This window comes from Lontra canadensis, unplaced genomic scaffold, assembly GCF_010015895.1.
Source record: "Lontra canadensis isolate GAN:19392208 unplaced genomic scaffold, GSC_riverotter_1.0 scaffold183, whole genome shotgun sequence".
NCBI classification, from domain to species: domain Eukaryota; kingdom Metazoa; phylum Chordata; class Mammalia; order Carnivora; family Mustelidae; genus Lontra; species Lontra canadensis.
Genome location: NW_022631177.1, coordinates 700,803 through 716,943, shown reverse-complemented (window position 1 = coordinate 716,943; position 16,141 = coordinate 700,803). Strand labels below are relative to the sequence as shown.

At 38.1% G+C, this 16,141-nt stretch overlaps 1 protein-coding gene across 1 annotated transcript in view; it reads right to left on the bottom strand.

The window, feature by feature from the left end:
• Positions 1-14,101, bottom strand: part of VSIG4 (V-set and immunoglobulin domain containing 4) — a 49,347-nt gene extending 35,246 nt beyond the window's left edge. Inside the window, exons 1-3 of the mRNA XM_032846907.1 lie at positions 13,902-14,101; positions 8,527-8,883; positions 7,489-7,770 (exon numbers count right to left, since the gene is read on the bottom strand). Coding sequence (XP_032702798.1) covers positions 7,489-7,770; positions 8,527-8,883; positions 13,902-13,956 — 694 coding nt within the window. The 5' untranslated portion in view covers positions 13,957-14,101. The remainder of the gene's footprint in view (positions 1-7,488; positions 7,771-8,526; positions 8,884-13,901) is intronic.
• Between the last annotated feature and the right edge of the window lie 2,040 nt (positions 14,102-16,141).

The window sequence follows — 16,141 nt, the reverse complement described above, 5'->3', positions numbered from 1 at the left end:
TGAATTTAAATTTAAAAACCACACTTAATGGTAAGACTGAATGCTTTTCCTCTAAGATCCAAAACAAGACAATTATGTCCACTCTCACCATGCTTATTTGCAATTGTACTGAAGGTTTTTGCCAGGGAAATTATGTGAGAATTAACAAGCATCCATACTGGGAAAAAAGAATACAAATATTTACATCTTCAGATTACATAATCATATTTAGAATATCTTGAATTCATAAAACAATGATTAGAGCTAATAAATGAGTTTAGCAAGGTTGAAGGACTTAAGAACAATATACAAATATTTGTTGTATTTCTGTACTCAAGTAACAAACTACCCAAAAAAATGAAGTTTAGAAAACAATTCTATTATACTGGCATCAAAAATAATAAAGTACTCAGAAACAAATTTAACTAGAGAAGTACAACACTTGTACACTGAAAAGTACAAGACATTGTTGAGTGAAGATTCAGATAACTGGAAAAACATCTCCTGTTCATGGATTGAAAAAATTTAATATTGGTAAGGTGGTAACACTGTCCAAATCTGCAGAATAAATTCAATCATATCAAAATCTCAATTATCTATTTGCAGAAATGGAGAAGCTGATCCTGAATGGATCAATATAACCCATATGTAATTGCCACAAATCCTAAATAGCCAAAAATATCTTGAAAAAAATTTGAAGACTCACTTACCAATTTCAAAATTTACAACAAAATTATGGAAATTAAGCAATGTGGTACTGGTATAAATATAGGCACATAGATCATGTAAAACAATTGAGAGTCCAGAAATAAATCTGTGTATTGTTGGCCATTGATATTTGACAAGAGAGCATTCAGTCTGAAAGCTAGTTTCTTCAACTAATGATGTTGGGGCAACCAGAAAATAAAATAATGAGAGTAGGCCACTATCTCAGGCTATATAGAGAAAAATTAATTCAGAATGAATCAAATACCTAAATGTATGAGCTAAAACTATAAAACTCTTTAAAGAAAGCATAGGAGCATATATTTATGGCTTTGAATTTGGTAGTGGATTCTTAGATATGACACCAAAACCACAAGCATAAAAAGAAAAAAAAAATAGATCAGTTGGACGTCATCAAAATTAAAAACTTTTGTGCATCAAAGGAAACTACCAAGAAAGTGAAAGGCAACCTACAGTAGGGATAAAATATTTGCAAGTGACATATTTGAAAAGAATCTAGAATCCAGAGTGTGTGTGTATGTATGTATGTATATATATATATATATATATATATATATATATATATATACAAACTCTGGCAACTCAACGATTACAAAGGCAAACAATAAAGTTTTAAAAGTGAGCAAATTTCAAATTATAAAACAAGAATGGGTATACAATGTACAGAGTTGGGAAATATAGCAAGCAATATGTAAAAACTTTGTATGGTAACAGATGGTAGCTAGATTTGTCATGGCGATCACTTCATAATGTTTATAAATGTTGAATCACCATGTTGTACACCCAAAACCAATATAATATTGTATGTCAACTACACTTCAATAAAAAGTAATGTGCAAAATATATTAATAAACTATTCTCCAAAGAAATCATACAAATGGCTAATAAGCGTATGATAAGACATCCAACATCATTGGTAATTAGGAACATGAAAACTGCAACAACAATGTGATACTCCTTCACACCCACTTAGTTTGCTATAATTTAGTAAATAAAATAGAAAGGAAAGTGATGAAAAAAGGTGGAGAGGGGCGCCTGGGTGGCTCAGTGGGTTAAAGCCTCTGCCTTTGGCTCAGGTCATGATCCCAGGGTCCTGGGATCGAGCCCCACATTGGGCTCCCTGCTGAGCGGTGAGCCTGCTTCCCCCTCTCACTCTCTGCCTGCCTCTCTGCCTACTTGCGATCTCTGTCTGTCAAATAAATAAATAAAATCTTTTTAAAAATATGGAGAAATTGCAACCCTTATACGTTGCTGATAAGAATGTAAAATAATACATCCACTTTGGAGAAGATTTTGGCAGTTACTTAAAAATTTAAACATGGAGTGACTGTATGACCCAGCTATTCCATTCTTAGTCATGTACTTAAGAGAACTGGAAAAAAAAATTCACATGAAAAATTTCACATGATTGCTAATAGCAGCATTATTCATAATAGCTAAAAAGTAGATATAATCCAAATTCCCACCAACTGGTGAATGAAAAATAACATGTGTTATATCCATGAAATGGAATATTATTTAGCAATAAAAAGAATGAAAAAAGAATGAAATGCTGATGTATACAGTATGGATGAACTTTGAAAACATCATGCTAAAAGAAAGAAACTAGACCCAAAAAGTAACTGGAAGAGATTACGCTGAGTGAAATAAGTCAAGCAGAGAGTCAATTATCATTTGGTTTCACTTATTTGTGGAGCATAACAAATAGCATGGAGGAGAAGGGGAGTTAGAGAGGAGAAGGGAGTTGAGGGAAATTGGAAGGGGATGTGAACCATGAAAGACTATGGACTCTGAAAAACAACTTGAGGGTTTTGAAGAGGCGGGAGGTGGGAGGTTGGGGGATCCAGGTGGTGGGTATTGGAGAGGGCATGTATTGTATGGAGCACTGGGTGTGGTGCAAAAACAATGAATACTGTTACGCTGAAAATAAATTTAAAAAAATTTAAAAAAGTAACATATTGTATGGTTCAATTATTTTCAAACAGAGAGACAGAAAGTAGACTAGTGATTTCTAGAGGTTGCAGTAATGGGGGATGAAAATGACTGCTTAACAGGTGTGGGATTTACTTTTAGAGTGATTAGAATGCTCTGGAACTAGATAATGGTGATAGTTGTGCAACTATCTTAACTACTGAACTGTATATACTAAAATGTTGAATTTTATAGTATGCAAAGTATACCTCATTCTAAAAAGATGTCAATGAAAGGTTTATAGAATTTCTTCAGACAAAGAAAGAAGAAGAACATTACATGCAGGGAGAACAGCATTTTATGTTAAAGATGTGGAGAGATAAAGAGGGAGAGGTAGGCAGAGGACACACTAAGAGAGTTTATACATTATTTTTGGTTGAAGGGTCCATGGGGAGTAACAGAAGTTTTCTGAGGAAGGAATAAAAATTGCCCAATCTAAGTTTTGGAAAAATAGTTCTGAATAACAGTGTGGTGAGGTTTTTGAAGGCAGGGGAGTGGTATATTTTGTCCATTCATTTACAAGTATTAATTAAGTGCATCCCATGTGCCAAGTACTCTGCAAGGCCATCAAGAAGCAGTCATAGATTTTATAACTTGTTACATAAAATAGGTAATAAATGCTGAATAAGTTAATGGTTTGGTGAAGATGGGACATAGAAAAGTCATTTAAAAGGCTATTGAAATTGCTCAGGGGAAAAAAGATAATGAAAGTATCAGGGTATGGGAAAATAAAGTCAGAGCTTAATAAGAGAGCTGATATAGTGGTTGAATTCACAACACTTGGTGATATTGATGATTATGTGAGAGGTAAATGGGAGAGAGGTCATAGATATTGACAAATCTTCAAACTAAGTCCTTGAAAACACTTATGAGCAAGAGGTAAATTAGGAAAAATACAGCAAAGGGGCCTGAGAAGGATCAGTCAGTTAGGTCTTAGGAAAAGCATGAGAGAATGGTGGTGTTGATAGTGTAAGTTGAAAGAGCTTGGAGGATTCATTGTTTATGCACCACACCCAGTGTTCTATGCAATATGTGCCCTCCTTAATACCACCAGGCTCACCTATCCCTCCATCCTCCTCCCCTCCAAAACCCTCAGTTTGTTTCTCAGAGTCCACAGTCTCTCATGGTTCATCTCCCTTTCCAATTTACCCCAATTCACTTCTCCTTTTCTTCTTGTAATGTTCTCCATGTTATTCCTTATGCTCCATAAGTGAAAACATAAAATAATTTTTTTAAAAAAGTAGTAACAGAAAGGAAAGTCAGACAAAGAGTAAAAAACAGTGATCTCAGAATTTCCTATACAATAAATTATAAAAATGATATCAGTTGCCAATGTGGTTTATTTCATAAAACTAGGAAAGTTCATTACTATATGAGTCGAATGAAGTCTCCAAATACTTTCTTTTTGTTATTGTTGTCTGAGATTAAAAAAAATAGCTAAAAAAATTCAGTAAAAAAATAAAAGAGCTTTGAGGAGGAAGGAATGTCAACTGCTACCTTGATGTTAAGGAAGATGGGTGTGAATGAAGAGGTCTTGGGCTTTAATAATTTGGAGGTCAGTGATCACTCCAATTTATGAGGTTATACTGTAGTGAGTCAAGAGGGACATTCAGTGTAAACTGTCTTTTTCAGAAGTTTGGTAGTGGTCATAGGAGAGAGATGGAGTGGCAGATGTTATTTACAGATATATGTATGTAAATATATGTATATAAATATGTCTAATATATATTAGACATAAATACATACATATTATAATACATACATACATACATGCATACATACATACATGCATATTAGGCTTAGGCATAGAATAATAGGTGGGTCAGGAAATTAGATTATCTGAGGTTAAATGAACAGGTGGAGGGTTTGCTGTGGAGAGAAGAAATGCTCATCTTACTGTGGGCTAAGAAAGAAGAGGTAGGGAAATGTCAAGGCAGAGAGGGTAGTTGATAGAATTCACAACTGAAGAGGCTCTGGATATTCTCAAAGAAGGAGGAGGTTAACCTCATGTTCTGAGAGCAGGACTGGAGACCTAAAATAAAGTGAAAGTGTTCTAAACAGGTGATATCAGGAATGGGACAAAAATGAGCAAACTGGTAAACATCATGAAGATAGGCATTTGACATCATAGAGCATGAAACTAAATTGAGACCAATGCATCTCTGCTGTTTGTTTTATAAGAGCTTAGCAGTCCAGGAGTGTGAAGAATTGTAAAACATAGAGGGTGATTCCAGAACTTAGGGACAACATAGAGAATAAGGCAAAGCAATGACAGTTGAGAGCTATGTACATCAGAGATGAAACAGGGAACCATAATCATGGAACCAGGTTGACATACACAAGGAAAGAGAAGGCTCAAAGAGCAGGGAAGGGTACAAAGCTGAGAATAACTTCTCTGAGCCTGTTTCCTTTTTCATCAGTAGGGGGGAATGGTAAGCACTGCCTAACAGATTTGTTGCCTGCAAGCTTAAACTTTAGTAAGAAATACAGAGGGGTTGATATGTTGTAAGCAAAGTCCTTCCCAGATGGGCTAGGAACTAACTCACAGAAAAGTGAGTATGCTCAACTTAGGTCTTTATGAAGTATACATTCTTGGACTTTCTGGCCATGCTATATCCTCTCTGCTTGCCCATATTGTCAACTCTCAGAGCACTGGGCCATATAATTCTCTACGAGTGAGATTGCCCTTGTTTCCCCAACAACTGGTAGACCAGGATCTACAGCACACACATATTCATTACAACTCAGCTTTGGGAAACAAATGCTTCCAGGAAAATACAGGAGTCTCAAACCAACATTAGTCTCCTAAATCAAATAGTGAGAGCCAGTTTGCTTATCTTCCTTATACAGTGCTATTTTGTAAGGATAGTAATTTTCAGGTGGCTCTGAGGGTAAGTCCCCAAAAGCAGTTTTGGGCAATGGCAATCTTGTTGAAATAAGTTTCTTCCCTTCCAAGGTGATCTCTTGGAAGGCAACAAGATTCATTTAGACATATCACTGCTGGGATGTTCATTTAAACCCTAACCTGCAATATTTATGTACATGGTTTGTAATGTTTCCAAGATAATGCTGTAAGAAATAGCCAGACCTTCATTAACCAGAGTCAATCTTCATTGAGACCTCAACCAGAACTTACATTTGACTTTAGGAAGAAGATTGGGGCGTGTCCTTAAAAATCTATGTAGATATCTGGGCTTTATTTCATGAAACAAATTCAAACACAAACAATAAAATAACAATAAAAGTCCTCACTGAACAAAACAAACAAAAAGAGCAATAAGATATCACCTTACACCTGTCAGAATGGCTAAAATCAAAAAGACAAGACTAACAAGTGTTGTGGAGAAAAGGCACCCTCATAGACTATTGGTGAGAATGTAAACTGGTAGAGCCACTGTGGAAAATAGTATGGAGGTTTTGAAAAAAAAATAGAAATACTATATGATACAATAATTCTGTTATTTGGAATTTACTCACAGAAAATAAAAACACTAATTTGAAAAGATATATGCACCTCTGTGTTTATTGCAACATTATTTACAGAAGTCAAAATATGGAAGCAACCTAGATGTCCATCAATAGAAAAATGGATAAGGAAGGTGTAATGTATACATACAATGGAATATTACACAGACATAATAGAGGATAAAATCATGCCATTTGAGACATGGATGGACCTAGAGGGCATTATGTTAAGTGAAATATGTCAGACCAAGAAAGAAATACTAGGGCACCTGGGTGGCTCAGTTGGTTGAGTGTCTGACTTTGGCTCAGGTCATGGTCTTGAGGTCCGGGGATCAAGCCCCAGGCCAGGCTCCCTGCTTCACTGGGAGTCTGCTTGTCCCTCTGCCCCTGCCTCTGTCCCTGCACCTCCACTGCTTGTGCTTTCTCTGTAACTCTTTCATAAATAAGTAAATAAATGAACAAACAAGAAAATAAATGCTAAAGACAAACACCATGTGATTGCACTCATATGTGGGACCTAAAAAATGAATAAACAAAAAGTAGAAACAGACCTATAAATGCAAAGAACAAACTGATGGGGAGGAGAGTGGGGAGATGGGCAAAGTATGTGAGGAGATGTGAGAGATACAGGCTTCCAGTTAGAGAATAAAAGAGGAAAAAGACAAAGCAAAAAGAATATAGTCAATGGTATTATAATAGTGATATAATGGTAGCTACACATGTGGTGAACATAACATAATCTATAAACTTGTCAAATCACTATGTGATATACCTGAAACTAATGTAACATTGTGTGTCAACTATACTAAAAAAAAAGAACAAGTAAAAAAGTTTCCAAAGGGTGACCAGGAGCTAATATTCAACCATAAGAGATAATCAGACATAATGGAAAGAGTAATTGATCTGTGTGCAGGTTCCAACTTGAACTTCCTAACTGTGAACTCCTGGGCAAAAACAAAACAAAACAAAAACAAAAACAAAAAAAAAACCTTCTGATTTTCAGCTTCTCCTTCTGTAAAATGAGAATAGTGATAGCTATCTCATGAGATAGACATGGGATTCAATTATAGAATGTGTGTTGAGTTCTTGTGAATTGTATCTGGCAAATATGATTTGCTTAGAGAATGTCACTTTCCCCTTTACAATTTTTTAGATTCTTGTAAGAAGACAGGCATTGTCACCAGCCTTATTATCATCAGTCCAGAATTTTTCTTTGCAATTGTACAACCCAGAACACTCTCTCTCTCCACACACACAAACTCTGTTCTCTGGATTAAAGGCACTACTGAGGTATCTCCAGTGCAATGTAGTCCATTGCTAGGATCACCAAGAGAAAGGGTTGCTTACCTTCAACCACAAACTTCACAGCGTTGCTGCGCTGCTCAGAGCCTACCCGGGCCTTCGCAGTACAGAAATAGGAGCCTGAGTCAGCCACCATGGCAGGCTTGAAGAGTAAGGTACTCAAGACTGCTACTTTGATGGGTTCTTGATTGTTGGTCTGTTCCTTGTACCAAGCATAACTGATGGGAGGAGAGCCCCAGGCCTGGCATTGAAGGCTAATCCTTATTCCCTGGGGCACTGTGAAGCCATAGCCACTGCCAGTCGTCACTGTGGGCTTGGAAACAGAGACTGCAAAGGAAAAACAAGAAAGGAGGCTCTGGGAAGTTATAAGAATATGTGAATACAAGGCTGAGTCATCCTTGCTGGGTATAGGGGTAATTATATATCTGCAAAGTGAACTAAAAGGAGCTCCTAACTTGGAACAGGGTAAGAAATAGGATAATGTAAATAAAAATAGTTTTGTTTGGGAGATTAGATATTGTTTTGTGTTATATATGGTTTTGAACTATTTGGAGTTAAAAATCTACTGATTTTTTTTTAATAGAGAGGGGTTTTTTTTAGGCTATAGTAGATAGAGTTTTTGGATTATCTACAGTTTTGGATTACCAGGGCCAGGTTTTCATAAAATCGTCAAGTCAGCAAAATGTATCTTGGTTAACCCCAGTAACCCTCTGCCCAGAGCTTCTATGTCAGCATCTATTTACTCTCCAATATCCTGATTAGATAGATAGACTCATTTTTATGAGTTTTAAAATCCAGAGCCCAAGGAGGGCAACTAGGGTATGAATGCTAGAATTTCTGGGATGCTTGAAGGGGTAGAGATTTGAAGGCCAGAAATCCTTCCCAACACTTTTTAAATTATACTCTGAGAGTGATGACCCTGAGGATCCTCTGCTTGTCCACTTCCCCTGATTAGCACATACGACTGAAGAAAGACTGTGTACAAGTAAACAAAATTCTCTGGGTTTCTAAAGCTTTTCTAATATTATAGACCTCTATTTGGTCTTTGTCTATCAGTGCTTTCCTATCATCACAGTCACTCACATTTCTGGACACGAAGCTCAATGATCTTATCTCTCACCACTTGGTTGCCATTTGGGGTCTGCCAAGTGACTTCACATGTGTAGTGGCTCCGGTCATCCATCTCCAGGGTATTCAGCTGGAGGGATACATCTCCTGGAATCTTGTGGTTCACTTGCAGGCGGCCCCGGTATTTTGCTTGCTGGATATGGTCTCCAGAGGAATCATGTAGGAAGATGGTGACTGGATCCAAGCCACGATGTACCAGCCACTTTACCAAGACTTGAGTGTAGCCTTGCAGAGGACCATAGGTGCAGGGAATATTCACATCCCCTTTCCAAGGTCCTGTCACACTCTCAGGTGCTTCCAGGATGGGATGGCCTGAAGAGGAAGAAGCAAATGGACATAGATGGCACACCCACCTGGAAGCTAGGATGGCAGTGGCAGATCTCAAAATACTTCTGAAAAACACCTCTAAAATTTCCTTCCATCTTACTTTCAGATTCCATGTGCTCTTTTGTTCTCTGACTGCCTTCCCATAAATCAGAACACATCCTCAGAAGGAAAACTCTTAACACTGTTTGGCTCTTGTCAGTTTCAAGTTCCTTTCCTGTCACTGCCTTGCTGTGAGATGACCCTGGATAAGCCACTTTGTACCACAAGGACTCATGTTCTTTATCTATAATGTAGAGAGTTTGAATGGAATGATGTCTAAGGATTCTTTAAGCTCTGAAGTTCTGTAAGTCTATGAAAAAGAACCTCTTTCAATATTTTCCAAAAGAAGTGTAGGAACAAATGCTGAACAGTTGCATATGGCCCATTTTATTATGTAATTATATACCTGGAGAAATGTTTGTGCTGCAGGGCTAGGAAAGAAAGGGCCATATTCCCTGCTTATTCTCCATTGCTCCTCAAAAAAGTTCAGTATTTGGGTCCCTGACCCTAAGCTTTTCTCTGGAAGGGAGGCTGGACACATACAGGGCAATTCTGAGGGTGGAAACTTGTGTGAAATGTACTTGTGTTTAACAAAACCATTAGTTATTGTTAAGTTTGAAATCATCACTTTGTAAGCCTGACCTTTTTTTCCCCCCTGATTTCTCTTTATTTCCCTTTTGGTTTCTCTTAGATTTCACCAAAGGTACATTGGAAAATTCTATCTTGAGGAGGAATGGAGAGGGAAATGTCAGGAAAGGAAAAGGGTCTGAATAAATCCTAAAGCTGGCTGTGGTAGGAATGGTATTAGGACCAAAAAGAGATTCTTCCTTGGTGTGTGGGGGAGGGAAACATAGGTGACAGGATTTGGTAGTGTTAAGAGAGGCATCACTTCCTATTAGAAATTTTCATTTGGGTTGCCTGAGTGTCTCAGTCAATTAAGTGTCTGCCTTCATCTCAGGTCATGATCCTGGGGTCCTAGGATTGAGCCCTGCATCGGGGTCACTTCTCATGAGGAGTGTTCTTCTCCCTCTCCCTCTGCTCCTCTCCCTGCTCATGCTCTCTCTATCTTTGAAAAAAAAAGCAAAAAAAGAAATTTTCATTCATAAGCTCTTATTTTGAAGATTTTGTGTTTTATTTAACTCCAACCAGGAGTGAGGTATTATATGTAAACAATTAATTTATCTCTGTCCTAGAAGAAGGAGGTTCAAAATGTGAAATATTGGGGTGCCTGGGTGGCTCAGTGGGTTAAGCCTCTGCCTTCGGCTCAGGTCATGATCTCAGGGTCCTGGGATCGAGCCCCGCATCGGGCTCTTTACTCAGCGGGGAGCCTGCTTTCCCCTGTTTCTGCCTGCCTCTCTGCCTACTTGTGATCTCTCTCTCTCTGTTGAATAAATAAATGAAATCTTTTAAAAATGTGAAATATTACTGAATAAATGCCTGTATGTAGCCCAGGATTCTCAGGCTTCAGTCAAACAAATGGTAGGTTAGGGGCATGCCTTCTATCTCCCAGAATTTATTGCCATGTACCAAGTACCAGGCCTCTAGCCTTTGCTCACCAGAGATTCTCACAACATCACCAGCATATTTTGACCAAGATAATAACCTTGAGTAGAAAATAATAAATAAACATGAGTCCATGTTGCTAAATCAACCACAGAGTCTCTGGAGAGTTTCAGATTGGGCAGGGAGCAGAACTCAGACCCATGAATGGGAATGCAGTAGGTCTGATTTTGGTTTGTCCTAACACTGAACTTTGCAATTAATCAGAGTTTTTTATTGATGAACCAAGCAGTCTGGGAGAAGTTCTGATCTTTGTTTGGGTCTTGGACAACATTACTCTTTAAGGTCCCTTCAATCTTAGATAGTTCGATGCTAACAGGGTATAATGGAAATGAAAGTTAAATAATTACATTTTCTAGCTGGTGGTGAACTTTCACCAGATGGTGGTGTTTCACTGTGCTATTGCTAGTTCAGGCCTCCATATGCATGCTGATGCAGCTTGTAATCATCATAAACATGCATGTATCACTTAAAGCACACATATATCAGCCTTAAGCCCCATGAAAGCCATCTGAGTCTTTCAGTTTAATGTGATCTTTACCATTATTTTTTTTTCCAGCTCTCACAAATCTTTCACTCCTCCTCTGAAAAGCATTCTCTCACTTTTTCTGACAACAAAGCAACATTCTGCTCTGGAGACATCTGGAACAGCTGAAAATGCCTTTGTCTATGTGTATGTATGTCTTTCCTCTGAACTTGGAGGGAATGCAAGGCTTGGTTTGCATTACCCTCTCTGGGAACTCCCTGGGGACTCTCACATAGCCCACTCTGGTCTGTCAATTATAAGAATAGCCAGTCTCAATTTCTAAGTCTCGAAATTCACTTCTAAAAGTAGGTCAGGCTTGACTCCTGCATTCCAGAATAGGGTTATGGAGCAGAGTTAACCAGACTTCTAAGAATTACATATTTTTGCTCCGTTTACTTCTTCCCTCCTTCCTTTGCCTTTCCTTCCTTCAACTCATATTTCCATCTGGCTTCTATTCTTCCTCCTTCTTTTATTGTCTCCTCTTTATCCTCCTGCTTCATTAGTATCACAGAGACAGTATATGGTAGGTACAGGGCATCACACACATAAAAAAAGACATTGTACATCATGTCCTCTGATCTCCAAAGTGAAGGTAACCTCAATAGAATTGACTTACACCTTCCAACTATCCTTTGGTTCTCAGAAAGCCTAGAGAAACACTGAATAGAAGCACCTAGTGAGGTCAGGAGAATAGTGAAGGAGCACATGGTGTAGTAGTCCAAGGTCTGTCTTAACATGTGACCCATGTCCCCATGTCTCTATGTGACCCTGAGTAAATTGCTAAACCTGTCTGAGCTTCATGTCATTACCAATAAAATGGAGGTTAATAATATACCTTCCATGGAGGGTTATGTTGAAGAGCAAATGAGATTATAGGTGTGAAAGCACCTAGAATAATGGCCGGTATTCAGTAGGTGCTGGATAGGTTAGCTTTATAAAATATTTGTAATGTTTATAAAATAAAAATGTTTGGGATTTATTTTACTATGATTATTTCAACATGTGCTTTGACAGACTAGCTGTTTCTGCCCCCTTCACTTTTAAAAGTAAAGCTAGAGTCCTACAGAGATGTTCAGCTGGCAGGGCTGTTTGAGGCCAGCAAATTGATTCCCTCACTGTACAAATAGAATGGAGACACTGAGATCCAGGGAGTGGGAATGTGTTATTGGCCATTCAGTATGTACTGAGCTTCAGGTCTATAGTGTTAAACACTCCACATAAAAGAAAGACCTGTTTCCAGGGCTAGAGGCTCTCACAGGCTGAGGATGGAATGATATACATGAAAGCACTCACATGTACACACACATGATTTAACTTTCACATGTACAGAATGTTCTCCTGCGCCCTAGTCCTGCCTCTGTAAGTATCAGTTCAAACCAACAGATTTGGAGAAGGTAGAAAGGGACCCTCTAAAACATGTTAGAGAATGAAAATATTGTATTTGCAAAATAACCTGTATTATTTAATAGTATTAACTCTGCCACTAATGCTCTGTGGCCTGGAGCACATTCTTCTCCCTCTCAGGTGACTTAATTTAGTATCCTTTTTAGCTTTGAGGCTCTAGAATTTGATTGGTCACAGAGCCCCAGGATAGAGTTAGCATAATTTGAGTCAGCTATGAGAAAAGATGTTCTTTCTGACCACATAAGGGACACCAAGCTAACATATATCTGGCCTCTCCCTGTAAAGATATGGAATAAGTAGATATGTAGCAAAAACCCATTTGCTGTATCTTGGGTCTCACTTAGCAATTACTTAGACTTAGTTACCAAAAAGTCTATTTCAATTCTCAGGGATATAAAAGAGGATGGAGAAATACCTGAAGAAATAATGCTTCTATGGGATAGGGATAATAAGACCTCTTTTGGAGATATCTATCTATCTATGCATTATATATATATTATATATATATATATTATATATATATAAATATATATAAATATAGATAGATACATATAAATGATTTTATATATATATATATATATATATATATATATATATATATATATAAAATCATTTATCTATCTATGTAGATTTGTAATATCCAGCATTAATTTCCCAGAAGTAGCCTGGACGAACTGGGCTATATTCACAGGGAAATGAGTTACCCAAGGAGATGGTAAGGAATAAATCCTGTGAAGACCAGTTGAAGGATTTAGGGCTAGTTTATCTTGAAGAAGAGATGAATCAAGAGGACACGATGTCTGCAATTAGAACTCTAAAGGCCTGTCACAGCATCGAGGGAGTAGATATGTTCTATGTATCTCTAAGAAAGAGAGTTGGGGCCTTAGGATGGAAGCCACAAGGAAGTGGATATAGTTCAACTCAAGGAAGAACATCTTAACATTTGTAACTGCCCTGGACTAGACTGGATAGACTAGATAGTCTGGGAAAATCATCAATTCTCAGTCACTGGAGGTATGTGAACAGATATTTTGAGCAAAGTTCATAACAACAAAGCATCAGGTCTAGGTTACTTTTAAGGTCCAATCTTGCTCTTAGACAACATTCTTTCTTTGAAGGTTATATATATTAACAGGGATCAAGACCTGTAGACAGAAGGGTTAAGGTAAAATGGTAGAATTTCAGGTGAAATAAGATGGAGGAGGGATTTCGGTGTCACTGGCCACCTTCTTAATGTCCCTGAGATATGACAAGTACTAGAAAAATCATGTGGTTGTTTTTCAATTTCTATCGAAACTTACCTCCTGGCTTCTTCAGCAGGCTTTAGCTACCCAAAGCTGAGAGGCTGCAGCACTGTCTGAGAACATTCAACTATTCAACAGGAATAAGTTTTCCCCAGCAGCCATTCAATCCCAAACTCCCAGCTTGTTGCTGGTGCGAGCAGTTGTAACCAGGTCCCCATTTGCTGCCTTACCATAGGTGACCACTGTTAGGTAGTCCAGAAGCAGGAGGCCCAAAAAGAGCCCCATCACAGCCAGAACCACTCTTATCCTTTCTTCTAGCCTCCTGCTGTCAAAAAGGCATGAACCTCTGATGGCTGCCAGCGTCTGTGCCTACTCACTTCCCTTCCTTCTCTATATTTCTCACTTGGACTCCCAGACCCATCTCACATTCTCCTTCCTTCCCTATTTCAGCATAAATCATGTGAGTAACTCTCCCACCCCTGCCTGGGATTGGAGGTTTAGTGTGAATGAAGAAATTCCTCTCCCTGCTAGGGTATTGACTTGACTTTCCACGGAGTCAGTAATGTTCTCTAGTCTTTGATCTCCCAGGCTGTGTTTATTTTCAGTTTCTTCCACAAAAATCAGAGGTTGGGGGAATAACATTTGGGATGGATTTTATCCTTCCAGTATGGGGGTATTTTCCTTTCTGGTGGACCTGGGGAGGAGAGATCAACATTGCTGACCTGTGCAATATTCAGCAATCATACTGTTAACTCCTGTCTTATACACCTATGCAAATGAACAGAGTGTTGGGTGTGGGTGCCTGTGGGTTTCAGAGTATAAGAGATTAAGTGTTTGAAAGAACTTTCTACAAATCAAAGCTTAAATATTTCTCAAGCCCATGGATAAAGTTGTTATGGGTATATATACACTTGTATCTCATATACAGGAAGCTCTTTGAATTACTTTCTCCAATAGCTCCACCTCTTTGGTGGTAAGTGTTCCCAGCAGTGCTAATTTGGGTTCTATTATTTATTTCTTAAAGCGAAAGTTAAGTTTAACATACAATGTACTTACCCATTGACCTGGTAGTGGTATGCTCTATTAGGTTAATTTTTCAATGACTTTTAATTGGTACGTATCTGATCAGCAAGAGATAGGCATTAGACTTACAAGAAGCTTAATTTCTTCTCTTCACAAGCCCCAGAGTGTAATTTCACCAACAGTCTACTCCTAGGTTTGGCACTGCTCAAAGCCTATTAAATATTGAAAATACAAACACCTCCAAAACGAGAATACATCCAATAAATTCATACCAAACTATAAGTAAAGTTTAAGCTTGGCTTATTCTTTTTTAATTGGAGGGCTAAGAGAGGGCTTGGCCAGGGGAGGGGTGAGCTTTGCAGAAAGGGGTAGTGAGACACCAATGACAGACTGTATCTCCCCCACATGCTTGCCAAGGGATAGTTATATACAGAAGATTTGGGACTGGAAAAGGTTAAGATGAGAGTCCAGCATTTCAGTCCCCAACATTGTTACATAGAATTCTGTTAACATCTCTGTCTCCCAGATTCAGCCCCTCTTGCCTGGGTGTCCCTTGATATTTGGTTATTTCATTCAGTCTACCTCAATTGAAATTCTAGTCATTGTTTTCCATTGGGTTCATCACTCAGAGAACTCTGAGCTTTGGAGAGGCCCTCTTTTATATTTTACAACTGACACTCTAACACACACACACACACACACACACACACACACATACCTCTCCTTTACAGTATTTCATAATGAAGAGCTGAAAACCCATGCCTCATTGGACTAGTGTCAATTTCTGTCTGGCATGGTGACTGTATTTTTGAACTGCCTCCAGTCTCTTGTTAAGACCGTCTAAATGTGAAGATAAATGTCCCAGAAAATATGAACAACATTTTTCTGAGGAAGAATTGCAGTCCTACAGTGGGATCAGTAGCCTTGAGAAGAACATTGGAGAGGAAGTCAGGAAAGATAGAGAAGAGCCTGGCTCTGCATCTATTTCATTCTGAGAATTTGAACAAGTTAAGTATGAACTTCAGCTTCCTCAATTGTAACATGAGCACTGTTAGATTTCATGTTTACATCATTTCAGATTTTTAAAAATCAAACTACTCTATACATACAATAACAAAAATAAAAATGATAGCTGCTATCTCTTGATCTTTTACTCTTCCAGGCACTAACAGTTTTCATGGATTAATTCATTTGGTACTTACAATCTTTCATGGCAGATATTGTACTCTTTCCTTTTTTGCAGTTTTTATTTTAATTCCAATTAGTTAACATATAGTGTTATATTAGCTTAAGGTACATAATACAGCCATTAAACACCTCCATAAAAACCTGGAGCTCATCACAGCAAGAGCATTCCTTAAACTTCATCACCTATTTAACCCTGCCCTACCAAACTCCACTCTAGTAACCAACAATTTGTTCACTATAATTAAGAGTCTGATTTTGA